This window comes from Aquarana catesbeiana, linkage group LG02, assembly GCF_042186555.1.
Source record: "Aquarana catesbeiana isolate 2022-GZ linkage group LG02, ASM4218655v1, whole genome shotgun sequence".
In the NCBI taxonomy this organism is placed as follows: Eukaryota; Metazoa; Chordata; class Amphibia; order Anura; family Ranidae; genus Aquarana; species Aquarana catesbeiana.
In genome coordinates, this window is record NC_133325.1 from 768512765 (window position 1) to 768530740 (window position 17976).

The 17976-nt window shown below is 45.5% G+C and overlaps 1 protein-coding gene across 1 annotated transcript in view; it reads right to left on the bottom strand.

Annotated features, from left to right (window-relative positions):
* Window positions 1–209: 209 nt before the first annotated feature.
* The window catches only part of LOC141129320 (uncharacterized), a 29438-nt gene continuing 11671 nt past the window's right edge, over window positions 210–17976 (bottom strand). The window contains exons 4-6 of the mRNA XM_073617273.1: window positions 10997–11251; window positions 5617–5760; window positions 210–358 (exon numbers count right to left, since the gene is read on the bottom strand). Coding sequence (XP_073473374.1) covers window positions 5627–5760; window positions 10997–11251 — 389 coding nt within the window. The 3' untranslated portion in view covers window positions 210–358; window positions 5617–5626. The remainder of the gene's footprint in view (window positions 359–5616; window positions 5761–10996; window positions 11252–17976) is intronic.

Sequence of the window (17976 nt, forward strand, 5' to 3'; positions counted from 1 at the left end):
GACCATACCCTATACCAGTGGCTCTCAACTAATAGGCTGTGGTAGACTGCCAGGCCGCAGCCACCCCTCTCCTGAGCCTCCAGCCAGCTGCGGATCCCTTAACCTCCCACAGTGCATTCCATCTCCCATAGTGCCCTCCAACCTCCAATAGTGGCCCACGGTGCCCAGAAATCCCTCAATAAATATTTACACCATATATAACGCTAATATGCTTTCAAAAGGTTTTCTTTATTTTTTTTTTTATTAAGTAAATTGTAGATACAATGAGTGAATTGAAGATAAGATTAATTTTTCTGAAACAAAAATCAAATCCAATGCAGTAAATTTAAATGCTGATGAAGGTCGTAATGGCGATTACCTGCAGAAAATGTAAAAAGTAAACATGTTAATTGTTGCATTGTGTAATCATTATGTATCGTGTATGTGCTTAAAGTGCATGTAAAGTTATAAGTGATTATAATATATCTATCTGTTTATCAATGCATGATCTAAAACCAAACCAAATACATAATGATCCTGCCAGTTCTCTTCACAATGATTCACTTCCTGTCATTCTAGACCACCAGGAAATTGTGATGTTGTCGTCGCCCCCTACCCTCGGATGACCACCAATGAAAGGAAGCCAAAAAATATATTTTCCACTCTTACTCATGTACACCCCTTATGGACCTCCCTGTGGAGCAGAGCAATTGTTACATTCCTGATATGGGTCTGGTAATTGGAAATAACTTTGTCACTACTTAAAGAGTTCTATGATCACAGCTTACACTTTCATTTTATAATATCAGCATTGTAATGACAATACAAACAATACTTATATTTGACAATTCAATATAAGCTCACTTGAAAAATCTCCTTTCATGTTGTGAGTGCTGCCTGTCTGCACATCATCTGTTTCCCTGCATGCTTTGCAGCTTCTCCATTTCTAAGGACTACATATCCCATGGTACCTTGCTGCCTGGAAGCAGTGATTCCTGCATTGGTCTGACTCCTGAAGCTCCCCCCCCCCCCCAGCAATTCTTTAGTTCACCAGGCAGGTTCAGTCCTGACGACATCATCTATGAAGAAACGTGTAGGGTGGGGCCTACGCCAGTGACGTCATGAAGCATGTTTGATTAGTGGCCAGATTCATACTGCTTAGCCCATAGGCATGCTGAATCTTTGATTCATACCTTAATGCCAGTCGCTCATTTGGTCAATGTGGGTGCATTTTTTATTTGTTTTAAATAAAGTTAACCTGATGATTTTACACTATGGGACTGCTGTTTATGTTTTATTTTTGAGAACTGTGGCCACCTCGCATTGCCAGGGCAGACACACAAACCAGCTGGATATTTTAACCCTTGATGCTCTGAATGACCATTGGTAACCACAATGGTCATGGTGATCTGGTAAGAGGCTAGGTAGGTTAGATGAGTTAGATTGGGCTCATATTACAGAGTTTTGGTAAATCTTAAATTGACTGTACAAGGATTGCATGGTCAGATTGTAATTTGTGTGATGACCCTTGTGCAGTTCTATGTGAACTCTATTCCTGGCTGTAGGCCAGTTCAAGCTAATAACTTGATATAAAGTTTCAATATTCATCTAGTGTTATAGTCTGCCAGCCAGCATAATTAAAGCTACTTATTTTAAACTCAGTCATGAACCCCCCTCAGCTTGTGACTGGACAGTGAAACAAGAAGCAGCACAGTGATGAGCTCACCTATCTGTCACTCTGCTCTCTCCTCCTATCAGCTCATGTTTCTTTTTAGCACATGAACTGATTGGCTCCTTGTACTGCTTCTTCCATTTAAGGCTCTAAGCTCTGCTGTATAGAGGATTATGATTACAGAGCTGCATTGATTTTCAATTTGTTTTTAATTTTTGCCTAGACTTCAGCTTCAATCAAACAGATGACGAATGTACAGTATCTCACAAAAGTTAGTACACCCCTCACATTTATGTAAATATTTTATTCTATCTTTTCATGTGACAACACTGAAGAAATGACACTTTGCTACAATGTAAAGTAGTGAGTGTACAGCTTGTATAACAGTGTAAATTTGCTGTCCCCTCAAAATAACACAACACACAGCCATTAATGTCTAAACCACTGGCAACAAAAGTGAGTACACCCCTAAGTGAAAATGTCCACATTGGGCCCAATTAGCCATTTGCCCTCCCCGGTGTCATGTGACCCGTTAGTGTTACAAGGTCTCAGGTGTGAATGGGGACCAGGTATGTTAAATTTGGTGTTATCGCTCTCACTCTCTCATACTGGTCACTGGAAGGTCAACATAGTTGCATAGTTAGTCAGGTTGAAAAAAGACACAAGTCCATCTAGTTCAACCATAAAAATAAATAAATAAAAAATAATATCATACAATCCCATATACACAATCCTATACCCTCAGTTGATCCAGAGGAAGGCGAAAAACCCCCATCGGATTTTCCCTGGATCAACTTTACCTATCAATATCAGTACCCAGTTATATTCTGTACATTTAGGAAAGAATCCAGGTCTTTCTTAAAGCAATCTACTGAGCTGGCCAGAACCACCTCTGGAGGGAGTCCACATTTCCACAGCTCTTATGCCCTGTACACACGGTCGGACTTTACGACGGAATATGTGCGATCGGAGCATGTTGCCGGAAATTTCGACCGTGTGTGGGCTCCATCTGACTTTTTCCATTGGAATTTCCGACACCGTGTTCAGAACGATCGGATTTTCTGACAACTTTGTGCGATCGTGTGTATGCAAGACAAGTTTGAGCCAACATCCGTCGGAAAAAAACGATGGATTTTGTTGTCGGAATGTCCGATCAATGTCCGACCGTGTGTACAGGGCATTACTGTAAAGAAGCCTTTCCGTATTTGGAGATGAAATCTCTTTTTCTCTAGGCATAGAGAGTGCCCCCTTGGTCTCTGTGATGACCTTAAAGTGAATAACACAACACCAAGTTCACTATATGGACCCCTTATATATTTATACATGGTGATCATATTAATCTCCTCTTCTCAAGAGAGAATAAATTCAGTTCCTCTAATCTTTCCTCATAGCTGAGCTCCTCCATCATTCTTATCAGTTTGGTTGCCCTTCTCTGCACTTTCTCCAGTTCCCCGATATCCTTTTTGAGAACTGGTGCCCAAAACATGGCACCTTATGGCAAAGAACTCTCTGAGGATCTGAAAAAAAGAATCGTTGTTCTACATTAACCACTTAAGGACCGAGCCTATTTTTTAGACTCAGTGTTTACAAGTAAAAATCTGTTTTTTTTTTCTCGAAAATGACTTAGAACCCCCAAACATTATATTTTTCTTTCTAACACCTTAGAGAATAAAATGGCGGTTTTTGCAATACTTTCTGTCACACCGTATTTGCGCAGCGGTCTTACAAAAATAGGACAGCAGTAAAGTTAGCCCATTTTTTTTTCATGTTACGCCGAGTAAATTAATACCCAACATGTCACCCTTCAAAATTGCGCCCGCTCGTGGAATGGCGTCAAACTTTTACCCTTAAAAAATCTCCATAGGCAACGTTTAAAAATTTCTACAGGTTACCAGTTTTGAGCTACAGAGAAGGTCTAGAATTATTGCTCTCACTCTAACAATCACAGTGATATCTCACATGTATGGTTTGAACACCGTTTTCATATGTGGGAGCTACTCACGTATGTGTTTGCTTCTGCGTGCGAGCTTGTCGGAACGCTATACATTTTTTTTGTTTTTTTTTTACTTTTTATTTTGACACTGTCTTTTAAAAAAAAAATTTTGATCACTTTTATTCCTATTGCAAGTAATGTAAACATCCCTTGTAATAGAAAAAAAGCATGACAGGACCTCTTAAATAGTGGGTTAAAAAGACCTCAGATCTCATATTTACACTAAAATGCAATAAAAAAAAAAAGAATAAAAAAAATTTCATTTGAAAAAAGTTATATTCTCCTTTAAGAGCATTGGGCGGAAGTGACGTTTGATGTGGCTTCTGCCCTTCAATGCTATGGAGCCGAGCGGGGGCCATCTTCCCCTCACTGCATCCCTGCATCCAGGCAGTGAGGGGATCGATCGTCTCCACCGCTACCGACGGCTCTGGTAAGCAGCGGAGATGGCTGGATCATGGCGGAAGGGGGGTGGGCACCTCTCCCGTCACCGATAAAAGTGATCTCACTTTTATCTTAAAGAGAAACGCATACCATTCCCGAAAATACCGGGGTTATGGCAGCTAGTTGCTGCCATAACCCCGGTATTTAGCATCAAAGTACCGACATATGGGTACGGCGATTTGTGTGAAGTGGTTAAGATGGCCTATAAGAAGATTGCCAAGACCCTGAAACCAAGCTGCAGCACGGTGGCCAAGACCATACAGCAGTTTAACAGGACAGGTTCCACTCAGAACAGGCCTCACCATGTCGACCAAAGAAGGCCTCATATCCAGAGATTGTTTTTTGGGAAATAGAGGTATGAGTGCTGCCAGCATTGCTGCAGAGGTTGAAGGGGTGTGGGGTCAGCCTGTCAGTGCTTAGACCATACAACGCACACTGCATCAAATTGGTTTACATGGCTGTCACCCCAGAAGGAAGCCTCTTCTAAAGATGATGCATAAGAAAGCCCGCAAACAGTTTTCTGAAGACTAAGGACATGAATAACTGGAACCATGTCCTGTGGTCTGATGAGACCACGATAAACGTATTTGGTTTAGATGGTGACAAGCATGTGTGACGGCAACCAGGTGAGGAGTACAAAGACAAGTGTGTCTTGCCTACGGTCAAGCATGGTGGTGGGAGTGTCATGGTCTGGGGCTGCATGAGTGCTGCCAACACTGGGGAGCTACAGTTCATTGAGGGAACCATGAATGCCAACATGTACTGTGACATACTGAAGCGGTGCATGATCCCTTCCCTTCGGAGACTGAGCCACAGGGCAGTTTCCAACATGATAACAACCCCCAAACACACCGCCACTGCCTTGCTAAAGAAGCTGAGGGTAAAGGTGATGGACTGGCCAAGCATGTCTCCAGACCTAAACCCTATTGAGCATCTGTGGGGCATCCTCAAACAGAAGGTGGAGGAGCACAAGGTCTCTAACATCCATCAGCTTTGTGATGTCGTCATTTAGGAGTGGAAGAGGACTCCAGTGGCAACCTGTGAAGCTCTGGTGAACTCCATGCACAAGAGGGTTAAGGCAGTGCTGGAAAATAATGCTCAATAATAATTGCTCAATAGGGTTTAGGTCTGGAGACATGCTTGGCCAGTCCATCATCACCTTTACCTTCAGCTTCTTTAGCAAGGCAGTGGTCATCTTGGAGGTGTGTTTGGGGTTGTTATGTGGTCACACAAAATATTGACACTTTGGGCACAATTTGGACATTTTCACTTAGGGGTGTACTCACTTTTTTTGCCAGCAGTTTAGACATTAATGGCTGTGTGTTGAGTTATTTTGAGGGGACAGCAAATTTACACTGTTATACGAGCTGTACACTCACTACTTTACATTGTAGCAAAGTGTCATTTCTTCAGTGTTGTCACATGAAAATATATAATAAAATATTTACAAAAATGTGAGGGGTGTACTCACTTTTGTGAGATACTGTATGTACAGGTATACTTTTTTTTACAAATATTTAATAAATTTTACCATTCTGGAATTACTTGTCTTTGTAGAAGCACCTGACGGTCCCGGCAACGCTGGGATCGTAACAGCAGCCCTTGGAGTGACAGTCCTCAGAGCTGATATTGGGATATCCACAGTCCTTCCTCAGTTTGTGGCTGATGGAGCATCCTGCATACAAAATAAATAAGGCATCAATGTGCTTGTCCTAGCATTCACAGGAGTACGTGCGTACCTTCATTCATCCAGAACTGCTCCGCCTCCCAGCTCCTGTCTTGCGTCCACAGCCAGGCTGTAAGCCTTACAGTGGTAAAGGAGACTCTAATGTAAGGTGGAACTCAGATGGGGACCTTGAGTAAGAGTGGACTCTGATGGGGACCCGGATTTAAGGGAGGCTCTGACTGGGGACCATGGTGTAAGGAGGAACTCTGATGAGGACCCTGATTTAATTGGGCACTCTGATGTAAACAGACTATAAAGGGGACCCTGATATAAGGGGGATACTTATGTGAACCCTGATGTAGGGGGGACTCTGATGATTTTTATCAGCCAGCAAGTATTTGTAAAATATATAATGTGGCCCTCATACTGAAAAGTTTGGGGAACCCTGGGCTAAGATACGACAAAATACTTATTTAGGAGACGGGGAAAGGTTGTTAGGGCTGTGAGGTTTTTTTATGGCTGTAAAAAATGAGGGGGACCCTCTCCAGTGGAAAGTCACACAGCAGTAAAAATCTTAGAGATTCAAACTCTTCCCTGTTAAAGCAGAAGTACAGTTAAAGCTCATTTGGCTGTACTTCTCCTGTGGATCACAGGAGTGAAGACCGTTTGGTGGGGATTCACCCAGGAGCCTGGACCAGCACCTGGCTCAGCCTCCCAGCAGGCCACTGAGAGCCTGGGCTGGCCTCTTCCCATCCCTCCACAGCTCAGCGCTCCAGTGAGCATGGGAGGGGGCAGAGCAGGGAGCCGATGAATGACAGTCACCAGCTCTATGCTCAGGGAGCCCTGAGAACCGAGCGATTGGTGGTCTTTGATCACCGACGTTGCATCCACCTAGGTCACTGATGGCAAAACTTGGCACCCCAGATGTTTTGGAACCACATTTCCCATGATGCCCCTGTACTGTGCAGTGTCGTTGAGCATCATGGGAAATGTAGTTCCGAAACATCTGGGGTGACAAGGTTTGCCATCACTGACTTGGTCATAGGCATGCACAGCGGGTGTGCCAGGTGTGCCTGGGCACACCCTAATCACTACGTGCAGTGCTGATTTCCCTTCTGGCCATGTTTCCCCCCATGTTGCGCCTCCCCCCGCAGTGCTGCTGGCTTCCCTCCTCTTCTCTCCCCCCCTGGCTGCTGTGGGGGATGTTTCAGAATAAAGAACAGGGAAAGGGGCTAGTAAACATGTAATTCACTGGCTCATTCCTGAACACACTCACTGTGTTCATTCATAACTGAAGCATAATAAACTGTCTTTACTATGTTTCAGTTTGTGAATGAACAGGAAGCCAACACAGAGCACTTCCCATTCTTTCACTGTCCAGTGCAACTGAGGCTGCAGAGAAAAGCCTGTGTGTTTAACCACTTCAATACAGGGCATTTATACACCCTTCCTGCCCAGACCAATTTTTAGCTTTCAGCACTCTCACACTTTGAATGGCAATTACTCAGTCATGCAACACTGTACCCAAACACAATTTTTATAACTTATTTCATACAAATAGAGCTTTCTTTTGGTGGTATGTAATCACCACTGGGTTTTTTATTTTTTGCGACACAAGTGAAAAAAAGAGCGAAAATTTTGAAAAAAAAAACACTTTTTTTTACTTTCTATGATAAAATTTTGCAAATAAGTCATTTTTGTTCATACATTTGGGCCAAAATTTATACTGCTACATCTCTTTGGTAAAAGTAACCCAAATTAGTGGATATTATTTAGTCTCTGTGAAAGTTATAGAGTCTACAAGCTATGGTGCAAATCACTGAAAATTGAAGAAGGCAGGAACATGAGACTACAGGGAGGGAAGAACACTGGTACACAAATTAGCAGTCATGTTCCCCCAGCCGCAGTGTATTGCCAAGTTGTCTCCAGTGGTAATGAGACTGGAGGAGATGATGATGATGAGATCACTGACTTGACTTGGGTGCCGGATAGAGCAGAGGAGGAAAGTGAGGGTGAGGCACAACCCCAACGAAGCAGCCATCATGGAAGAGTAGAGCACACCCTCTCTATTTCATCACATTGTGGAGCTGTTATCTCCCGGCCCACATCCCACAGCTTAGCCGCCAATGTGCAGCCGATCGCACTGTTGCTATTTGTAAACTTTGTCTCAAGCGCATCAAGTGTGGCAAAAACACCAACCATTTGGGTACTACATTACTTGACAAGGCATTTAACCTTCCACAACTCAGCCTGTTGGCACCTAAAAGCCACACAAAAGGGGCACAAATCTGTCCCTCCTCCTTACTCACCTCAGTCTGTCCCAGCTATACCTCATGACCTCTCAGCAGCCTCCACTGACAGGGATGATGGTATAGCGCAGAGTGTCTCAGGTCCTTGCAGCACATCTGCAAGCAGCACACCACCAGCTGTAGACTATAGCCAGCAAATTTATCTGCCCCATCTGCTGCAGCGGAAATAAGAACAGTACCTGTTAAACAGGTGTGGAAAAATTCTTCTTTGGGTGTTAATTGTGCCCATGAAACCTACACCAAAAACATTCTTCCAGATGAAATCAACACTCGCAACACTAGGCAGCGTAGAAGTCCTGCAGAGATTCCACCTCCCAAAAATAAATCGGCAACATCGGCATCAGGGGCTTCATAGCTGCTGGTAATCCAGGACTGAATCATTTTGATAAAAGTCAGACGGTCCAGGGAGTCTGTGGACAGACGCGTTCTATGATCAGTAACAAAACCTCCAGCAGCACTGAATGCCCGTTTGGAAAGCACGCTGGATGCAGGGTAGCCCAGCAGCTCAATAGCATACTGGTCAAGTTCTGGCCAGTGATCTATTCTCATGGCCCAGTAAGCCAGTGGATCGTCGACTGGAAAACTCTCCATCTCTGTTTTCGCCCCTAGATAATCATCCACCATGTGATGCAGACGCTGCCGATGGGATGTGGATGCTGACAGCCCCAGGCGGCGAGGACTAAATTAATTCAGAAATGCATCACTTAGGCGGACGCCTTCTGCACCGCTCCTCTCTTGACCAACAGAAGCCTCAAAACTATGTTTTCCACAACACTGTAACCTACCAGAGTCGGGAAAAGCGATAAACTCCTCTTTAAGGTGTCCTCAAGAGATTTCATCTTCTGCATTCTCTGTGGGGACGGGATGAGTTCTGAGACTTTCCTCTTATAAAGGTGGTCAAGGATGGTTGCCAACCAATAGTGATCCTTTCCCTTTATGACACGTATTCTTAGGTTCTTTCGCAGGCTTTGAAACATGAGGGTGCCCATGCACCGCAAATTTGTGGCGGCATGAGAATCCTCCTCCTCACGCTGGGCATGTACTGTCAAACTATTTTTCCACACGTGTTTGACAGGTGCATATCATTGCAATTTTTGACAGCAAGGCCAATTCTTACATCAAGAGTACCTCTATAGGGTTACGGTGGGAAGGCGCCACCGACACCCAAAGAACAGTTTTTCCACACCTGTTTGACAGGTGCATATCATTGCAATTTGTTTCAGCAAGGCCAATTCTTGCTTTCATCAAGAGTTCCTCTATAGGGTTACGGTGTGAAGGCGCCACCGACCCCCAAGAACACAGAAGTAGAAATACAAAGTCTGTTGTAGAGACACCAGAATTTATCCAAAAAATCTTTAATCTTGTTCCCAGTGCACTACATTGTGGCCTCATCATACACACTGGCTCCCCAAGCCGTTGCTTACAAAATAAAGAAAGCTTGCAGAGAAAATGTCATTTTTTTAGGCTTTATAAATGCAATTATTTCTGCAGCAGCTTCTATACACAGTACAGATGTGCCACTTTACAAATGGACTAAGAGGACCCCCAGGCACTATATTGAAAGGAATTTTTCATTTTTATACTTTCGCTTTAAGCATCAATAAATCACTGCTCATTTAAAAATTACGTTTTTTACAAACTTTTTTTTCGTTGATACATGTCCCCCAGGGCAGTACCCAGACCCCTATAACCATTGTATGCCAAATTACTTGCATATGAGCCTTCAAAATAGGCACTTTTGATTTTTCACGTTCGGGTCCCATAGACTTCAGTGGGGTTCTTTATTCGGTTCCGAACTTTCCCGATGTTGGAAAGTTCTGGTGCGAACCGAACAGTGGGTCATTTGGCCCATCCCTATTGATAATGTTTTGATCAGGCAGAGGTAGAAGGTAAGGAAAAATCTGCAATAGGAACACAAGAGCTCACAGGGCTTCTAGCCTTCCTCTACACTGAAAAGAAAAAATATGATTTTTTCTGCCTGTGTCGAAATTTACTTCTACTTCCTGTCTGGTAAAAATAATATCAGCAGAACAGGAAGTGAGAGCAAATTTTTAAGGAAGTCCATTGTCCAAGTACGGTACACCAATTTCCAACTGGAGGAAAAACGCTAGATTTTGCAGTATGTTACCATATTTCATATTAACATTGGTTAAGTAGATTTCTGAAAAAAGTTTGGTAACCTCCTCGGCAGTAGCATACCTCCCAACTTTCTGAAATGGGAATGAGGGACACCCGTTAGTAAAAGGCATAGGACACACCCCCTGCCACGCCCCTTTAAAGGATAATTGTACAAAAAAAATTATTGGTTAAACCCACAAGTGCTTTTTAACACTACTATTCCTTTATATTGGCTTTTAGTATTTACAAATGCAGCAATTTAGAAACTGGATGAAAGGTTTAGCACTGGGAAACACTTTTTCATAGATAAATAGTGCATTTTATATACAACTATATAGATCAGACCAAAATGAGGGACTTTGTTCCAAATCTTGGACAGTCCCTCGAAATCAGGGACAGTTGGGAGCAATGCAGTAGCCAGGTAAAAAGAATATTGAATGCACTGTTAGACACCTTAAATATGGGTGTAACATGAAACATGTTCAGAAAAATTGACTTCTCTTTTAGCCCCCGTTCACATCAGGGCAATTTGACAGCCAATTTCCAGCAACGGCACCGTCTGAATCGGTGCAACACTGACTTTGCCGTGCCGAAACGATTTCTAAAAGTAGTTCCTGCACTACTTTAGGCGACTTAGGGGGGCGGTTTTAATAGACATCTGTGCATGAACAGATGTCTTTCAAATCACCTCCGAACTCGCAATGAAATGCAGGTTTGAGATTTTAAACCCACCTCCAATGTGAACGTACCCTTCAGTTCATTGGGAATAACATTGGAGTCATGCTATGTCTGAATCCGCCCTTATCTTCACATCTTACCTGAAACCTGCCCCACATCTTCTATTGGGGGTGCTTGGGGGGACTCTTTGCCTCCTTCAATTTCTTTAGCTGATTCGTCCAAAGTCCCTGTAAGTCCAGGCTGTGCGTGTTCCCTGGAGAAGTAGCACCGTTTTGAACCAGTTTTGCCGGCATCAAAGCAACATTTCCTGTTGCTGCACTCCCTCTGTTTGATGCCTGGATATCCGCACTCCCGTCTCCAGAATGGAGAGATTGCACACTTCAAATTTGCCTTCCCTGTAAGTTGGTGCAGAAACAGATTAATAGAAGGGTATGTGAGTCATTCAGTCTATCCCATCATATACCCTCATTATAGCCCATATGCTCCCACAACTGGAATTACATCTTTGGTTTCTTCCAATTTAACAGAAACTAAGTAAAAAATGCTCTCACCCTCTCTTCAACAAGTTTACCCATGTCAGTGATTTAGGAGCGTATTGATAAGAATTGTCCATCGCTGTTTGTCTATCGAAACTGCATGTAAATTCATTCTGTGCGAATGAGGCACAATCTTTCTGAAGATTGAAAGTGTGAAGGGCTCTAATGCCCTGTACACATGGGCGGACTTTTCGGCAAAAAACTTTCGACGGACTTTCGACGGACTTGCCTACACACGATCACACCAAAGTCCGACGGATTCGTACGTGATGACGTACGACTGGACTAAAATAAGGTAGTTCATAGCCAGTAGCCAATAGCTGCCCTAGCGTCGGTAATCGTCTGTCGGACTAGCATACAGACGAGCGGATTTCTCGATAGGAACTGGGTCCGGCAGAGTTCCGACTTAAAGATTTGAAACATGTTCCAAATCTAAAGTCTGTCAGATTTTCGACAGAAACAGTCCGCTGAAGGTCCGATGAAGCCCACACACGGTCGGATTGTCTGCCGGATTCGGTCCGTCGGACCAGTCCGGACGAAAAGTCCGCTCGTGTGTACGAGTGCCTGTGGGCAACTGTGGAAGGTCGGGGGGCACTATGGGAGCTGGGAGGCTCTGTGGGAGGATAAGCCTCCTTTTGTTTTATACTAATAAATATTACATGGGTAATGCGCAAGGTTGGTGTGCCCTCATTTTGGCTTTTTCACAGGGGAGAAAAACTGTCATAGGTTCTAATCCTCTCTAGCTCTTCTAAAAATAATTTACAAAAAAGTACAGAAAGCTCTCTATAGCTATGAATATTAATTTTAAGAGGGGTGGAAGTGAGTTGGGGAAAGAAAAGGGGTCTGTCAGGAGGAAGACTCATTTAATTTTTTTTTTTTATATAAGAATTCATATTTGCAGATACTTAGTTTGATTAGGTAATACACAAAAATGTCACTGGGTTTTGGCTGTCAAGTTTATATTTAAGTGATACCTTAAATATCAGAAATAGTGAAGGACTATCACATATCTCCCAACTTTAGAACTTGAAAATGAGGGACACTTAAAGGAGATGGTGACCTACGTCTCGCATAGTGTGCCATGTCAACAAGTGAGTGTGGCCAAACTCTTAACAGTGGGAGGGGCTAACGGGTATGGTTAAACAAAACCGAGGCTTCCTTGCACCCTCTTCATATGCATTTATTTACATATGTACGTTGAAGTCGGGCAAATGTAAGGTCCTTGGAAGTGATGGCTGTACAGTTGGCTTGTCAGATTTACACAGGCACACGGCTTCTGTAGCATGTATGTAAAACCCCCTGCTGCCACTGACATATGATATAAAAGTGTTAAAGTACATCTAAAGTTTAATTTTTTTTTCTTTATTTTAGTATGAAGTGTGAAAGGGCTGGATCCTTTTTTAGGTTAGATTGGTATTTGCAGGGCCAGATTAACATAAGGGCTATTGGAGCTCCAGCTCCAGGCCCCAAACCTTAAGATAGGCCCATTTAAAAAAAAAAAAAAAATTACAAAAAAAATGATCGACTTCGAGGGTCATGGCTCGGCGACCAGGGGCCACATAGAGCTCAAATTTGTGGGGTAGGTAGCTGAAGGTCCACCCCACTACTGATTAAAATTTGGGTCTCCTATCACCTATGGTCCTGGAGATATGGGGCTCCTTGCGCAGCCTGTCAGAAGCTACATACAGAGTGGCCAGTTTAAATCGAAGCTGACACAATCTGTTTGCAGCAGACTGAGAGAAAGTGAGGCCCGGAATGATGGAAAGAAGAGGAATAGTGCAGGGCCGGGCATGACAGTGTGTCTAGTGACACACATAGGGTTAATGTTTCAAGGAAAAGTGTGGGAGGAGATAACAGGAAAGTAAGGAGGAGTGGCCTTATAAAAGAGGGGAGGAGCAAAAACGGAACAGTGTGCTGGGAAGGAGACACGAGGAGGCAGAATTTCTCTGCTCATCAGACACAATGGCAGACGTTGAGGCGATTTTGGCGCGGTTGCGGCAGGCGGCGGCGGCGAATGGATCCGACTGGCTTCGCAGCCAGGTCACAGCGATGCTCGGGGGAGAAGCAAGCCATGCAGGGGGTGAAGGTGAGCCGTCTGTGCGTGCGCGGAGATTGCGGCCTCCGGCGCGCTATTCACCTGGGCCAGGACATGGACAGGGTCGTCTGACACGGAGCCCAAGGGGGGAACAATCGGCACCGCCGGCTAAGAGGAGCCACACGGGTGATTCGGTGGGGCCCGGGCGGGTTACACGCCGCGGTCACGGAGCGGTGGGCAGGGCCACGGGCCAACATGGCGCCACTTCCCCGCACGCTGGCACTGCACGGAGGATTTCGAACAGCCCCTCAGTACCTCTGCACGAGTGTGAGCGGGTGGACAGAAGGGGGAGAACGGCGCCGAGAGCAGCAGCGTCCGGGTCGCGTGGATCGAGCGGCACCGCGGGTGGGCGGAGCTTACCGGGCGAGGGGGACGTGTCCCAAGATGGCGATGGAAACAGTGCCCAGGCTGGCCCGGTAGCTGGAAGTTCAGGGCAGCAGGGAGCAGCAGTGACTCGTCGCACGGTGCAGGCCTCACACCAGCGAGGGCTTCCGGCCTCCAGGAGGGCTTCTCCTGGGGGGCTACCTCTGACGCCAGTCCCAGTGCAAGGGGAACAGTCCGAAGACGAGGTGTCCGATGAGGAAGATGGGCTACAGCAGCCGGAACCAGCAAGAGAGAGCAGCACAGCGGCTGTTGGGAGGAATCCTGGTCAGCCCGGTAAGTCTAGTGATAACTTTTCCTTTACCAATGCTTTGCAGGGCTTGCTGGGGGGGATAGCAACAACTGCAGGAGGGATGGTGACACCTTTGAAGAGCGGGGTGGGTCAGGTTACTGACCAACAACTGGCGAGTACTGCACCCGCCAGTTCGGGGTCAGAGGGACAGCTCCAGGAGCTATTGGAGGGTTTAAGGGCCCTGGTTGGTCGCTTTGGAGAGGGACCAGGGCAGGCTCCGCAAGGGGATGCACAAAGGGCGACAGGGGCTGCGGTTACAGAGGTGCCAGCTACCACAACGCCAGAGAAGGTGGCAGACAAGGAAACAGCAGGTGAGAAGGGGGCTGCAGAAACAAAAGGCAGGACTGATGTGGTTAGGCTGGCAGATGCTGCAAAATGTGAGATATATGTTTGTTTTGAAGGCCCGTTAGGGGCACACTTGAAACCTGAAGTGAGAGAAAAAATTCATAAAGGTGAGTACGTGGAAATTTTCTCCTTGTTGCCATTGGAAAAGTTTAACCTGGATAGGGTTAAACCCGACGATTCCAAGAAGGAGGATGAGGAGAAGAGGAGATATAGATTGATACCGCGGACGTTTGTGAATTGGTTGCAAGCGTTCGCTATCATGGCTAGTGTCATTGGCGAAAAGAACCCTGAACATTGTTCGGGGTTGTTTTGTTATATGGATGCTATAGGTGAGGCACATAGAGTGTACGGGGGAACTGCATGGTTACGTTACGATGAGCAGTTTCGTCAACGCAGAGCGGTGCGTCCGGCTCTGCGTTGGGACCATAAGGATATTAGCCTATGGATGAAGCTGATGTCGTCGGCTAGGACCCCGCCTCAGTTATTTCAAGGGGGGGCCGGGGGTACTAACTCCTCAGGACTACCGGCCGGCAGAAAATGGGGGGTATGCTGGCAGTATAATGAAGGATCCTGTAAATTTGGGGGGTCCTGCAAATTCAAGCACGAGTGTTCAGGCTGTGGGGGAGCCCACACCCTGTCTCGATGTTTCAAAAAAGGTAAACGTACCGGGGAGTTTGCTCACAAGAGGGATGACGTCGGTGAAGGTGGAAAGGATGCAACCTTTCCTAAGTAAGTATCCGGATAGGAAAGCGGCGTTACTGATCACTGAGGGTTTTAGAGAGGGGTTCAAAATTCCATGTTCATTGGCGGTGGTTCCTCCAGTAGCACGGAATTTAAAATCTGCGTTGCAACACCCGGGGGTGGTGGGGGAGAAATTGGAAAAGGAAGTGGCTTTAGGACGGATGGGGGGCCATTTGAGGCAAAACCATTGAATGACTTGGTGGTGTCCCCTCTGGGGGTGGTGCCCAAGAAAGAGCCGAATAAGTTTCGGCTCATTCACCATTTATCATTTCCAAAAGGGGGTTCGGTTAACGATTTCATTGACCCGGACGTCTGCACCGTGTCATACACTTCGTTTGATGCGGCGGTTCGATGGGTCAGGCGCTATGGAAAAGGGGCACTAATGGCAAAAGCTGATATTGAGGCAGCGTTTAGGCTGCTGCCAGTACACCCGGACAGTTTTTGGCTGCTGGGTTGCAAGTGGCAGGAACAATTTTATGTGGACAAATGCTTGCCTATGGGTTGCTCCATTTCCTGCGCCATGTTTGAAGTTTTCAGTTCCTTTTTGGAGTGGGTGGTAAGAGATTTGTCCGGCCTTGAATCTATGATACACTATTTAGATGATTCCCTATGCATAGGCCCACCGTCTTCCAGTGTGTGTGCGATTTTATTGTCAACGTTGCAACACACTGCAGAACGGTTTGGTGTTCCCCTGGCCGCTGACAAAACTGAGGGCCCCACCACGGAGATTAGCTTTTTGGGCATTGTTATTGATTCAATGGCAATGGAATGTAGGTTACCGCAAGGAAAGTTACTGGATCTGCAGACGGAAATAAGGCGGGTCCATGGGATGAAAAAAATACAGCTGAGGGATCTCCAATCTTTGCTTGGTAAGTTGAACTTTGCTTGTAGAATCATACCCATGGGTAGGGTTTTTTGCCGACGGCTGTCTGCAGCTACGGCTGGGGTAAAAGCACCGGCCCATTTCATTAGGCTTACTAAGGATCATCGTGAGGATTTAAAGGTATGGTATCAATTTTTGTCGGAATACAACGGGAGGTCAGTGTGGATGTCTGGTCCGGTAAGCAACTTCGATGTAGAATTAGTTACTGACGCGGCGGGATCTACTGGATATGGGGCGTTCTTTAAGGGTCAATGGAGTGCAGAACCATGGCCAAAATCCTGGGTTGAAGCAGGTTTCCTTCGTAACTTGGTACTATTGGAATTGTTTCCAGTAGTTCTGGCTATGGAATTATGGGGCAAGGCTTGTCAGAATTTAAAGTTGCGGTTGAACTGTGATAATATGGGAGTGGTGCAGGTAGTCAATCGGTTGTCAGCGTCTTATCAACCTGTCATAAGACTATTGCGACAGTTGGTATTACGGTGCTTGCAATTGAATATTTTTATATATGCTGTGCATATACCTGGGATTGAAAATACGCTGGCTGATTCACTGTCTCGCTTTCAGTGGGACAAGTTCAGGGAATTAGCTCCGGCTGCAGAGAAGGAAGGGATTCCTTGCCCGGGTTGGATCTGGGAGCTGGCATTGGAGTCATCGCAGGATGGATACAACAGTCTGTGAGTGAGTCCACATGGTCGGCCTATGTGAAGGTATGGGGTGAATGGTTGAGACTTGTACGGGAATCCGGAGCAAAGGATGACGGGGGAGAGTTGAGATTATTGGTCATTTATTTTGTGTCCAGGAATATGGAAAATGGGGTGGGGGTATCGTCTATTGGTAAGAAATTGGTGGCGCTGTCGTTTCTGTTTAAGTTACAGGGAATGGAGGATTGGACGAAGGAATTTTGGGTACGGCAGGCATTAAAAGGGTACCAGAAAGGGCACAAGAAAAAAGATAACCGTAGACCGGTCACTTTTGCCAACCTGTTGGCAATTTGTGATCAGCTAGGGTTGGTGTGCAGCTCAAGTTATGAATGTTTACTTTTTACACCGGCTTTTTCGCTGGCGTTTTTTGGGGCGTTTCGGGTAGGGGAGTTGGTCAGCCCATCCAAAAAGGAAGCGGGGGGTATTTTGGTGCAAGACGTGCGGGCACGCACGGGAAGTGTGTGTTTACGGCTGAGGAGGTCGAAAACAGACCAATTGGGAAAGGGCATAGATGTGTGGCTGCATGCATTACCGGGATCACCAGTATGTCCGGTGAGGACGGTTAATGAATTTGGGAAGATTAGACTGGTAGGTGAGGGTCCATTTTTATGTCATGAGAATGGTGCTTACCTTTCAAAGTTTCAATTTGTGGCGGTGTTTCGAAAATGCTTATCGATGATAGGTTTGGATGAGAAAGCATACGCCTCACACTCCTTCCGCATTGGGGCGGCCACAGAAGCTGCCAGATGCGGGTTGGATGAAGCAGCGGTGCGGAGGATCGGTAGATGGGAATCAAAGAGATTCCGTTCATACATTCGCCCTCAATTAGTAGTGGAATAATAAAAAAAAAAAAAATAATAATATATATAAATAAATAAATAAATAAATGAAAAATAAATGAAACCCGTATGTTGTATAAGTTTGGTTTTCACATATAGGTAGTGGGTGTTTTTTGGTTTGTTGTGTTGATGATATCACCCTGCCTTGTTGTCTTTTCGTTTCAGATGGAGTGTCTCCACGCCTCGTCTGGATACTGGGACACTCCTACGTTTGTTGGGGGGCAAGGAGAGGTGATGCGAGACCAGATGGGCGCCAGTTAGGCATATCGAGAAGGGAGGCTTTTATCAAGTGGCTGGGGAGACCAGG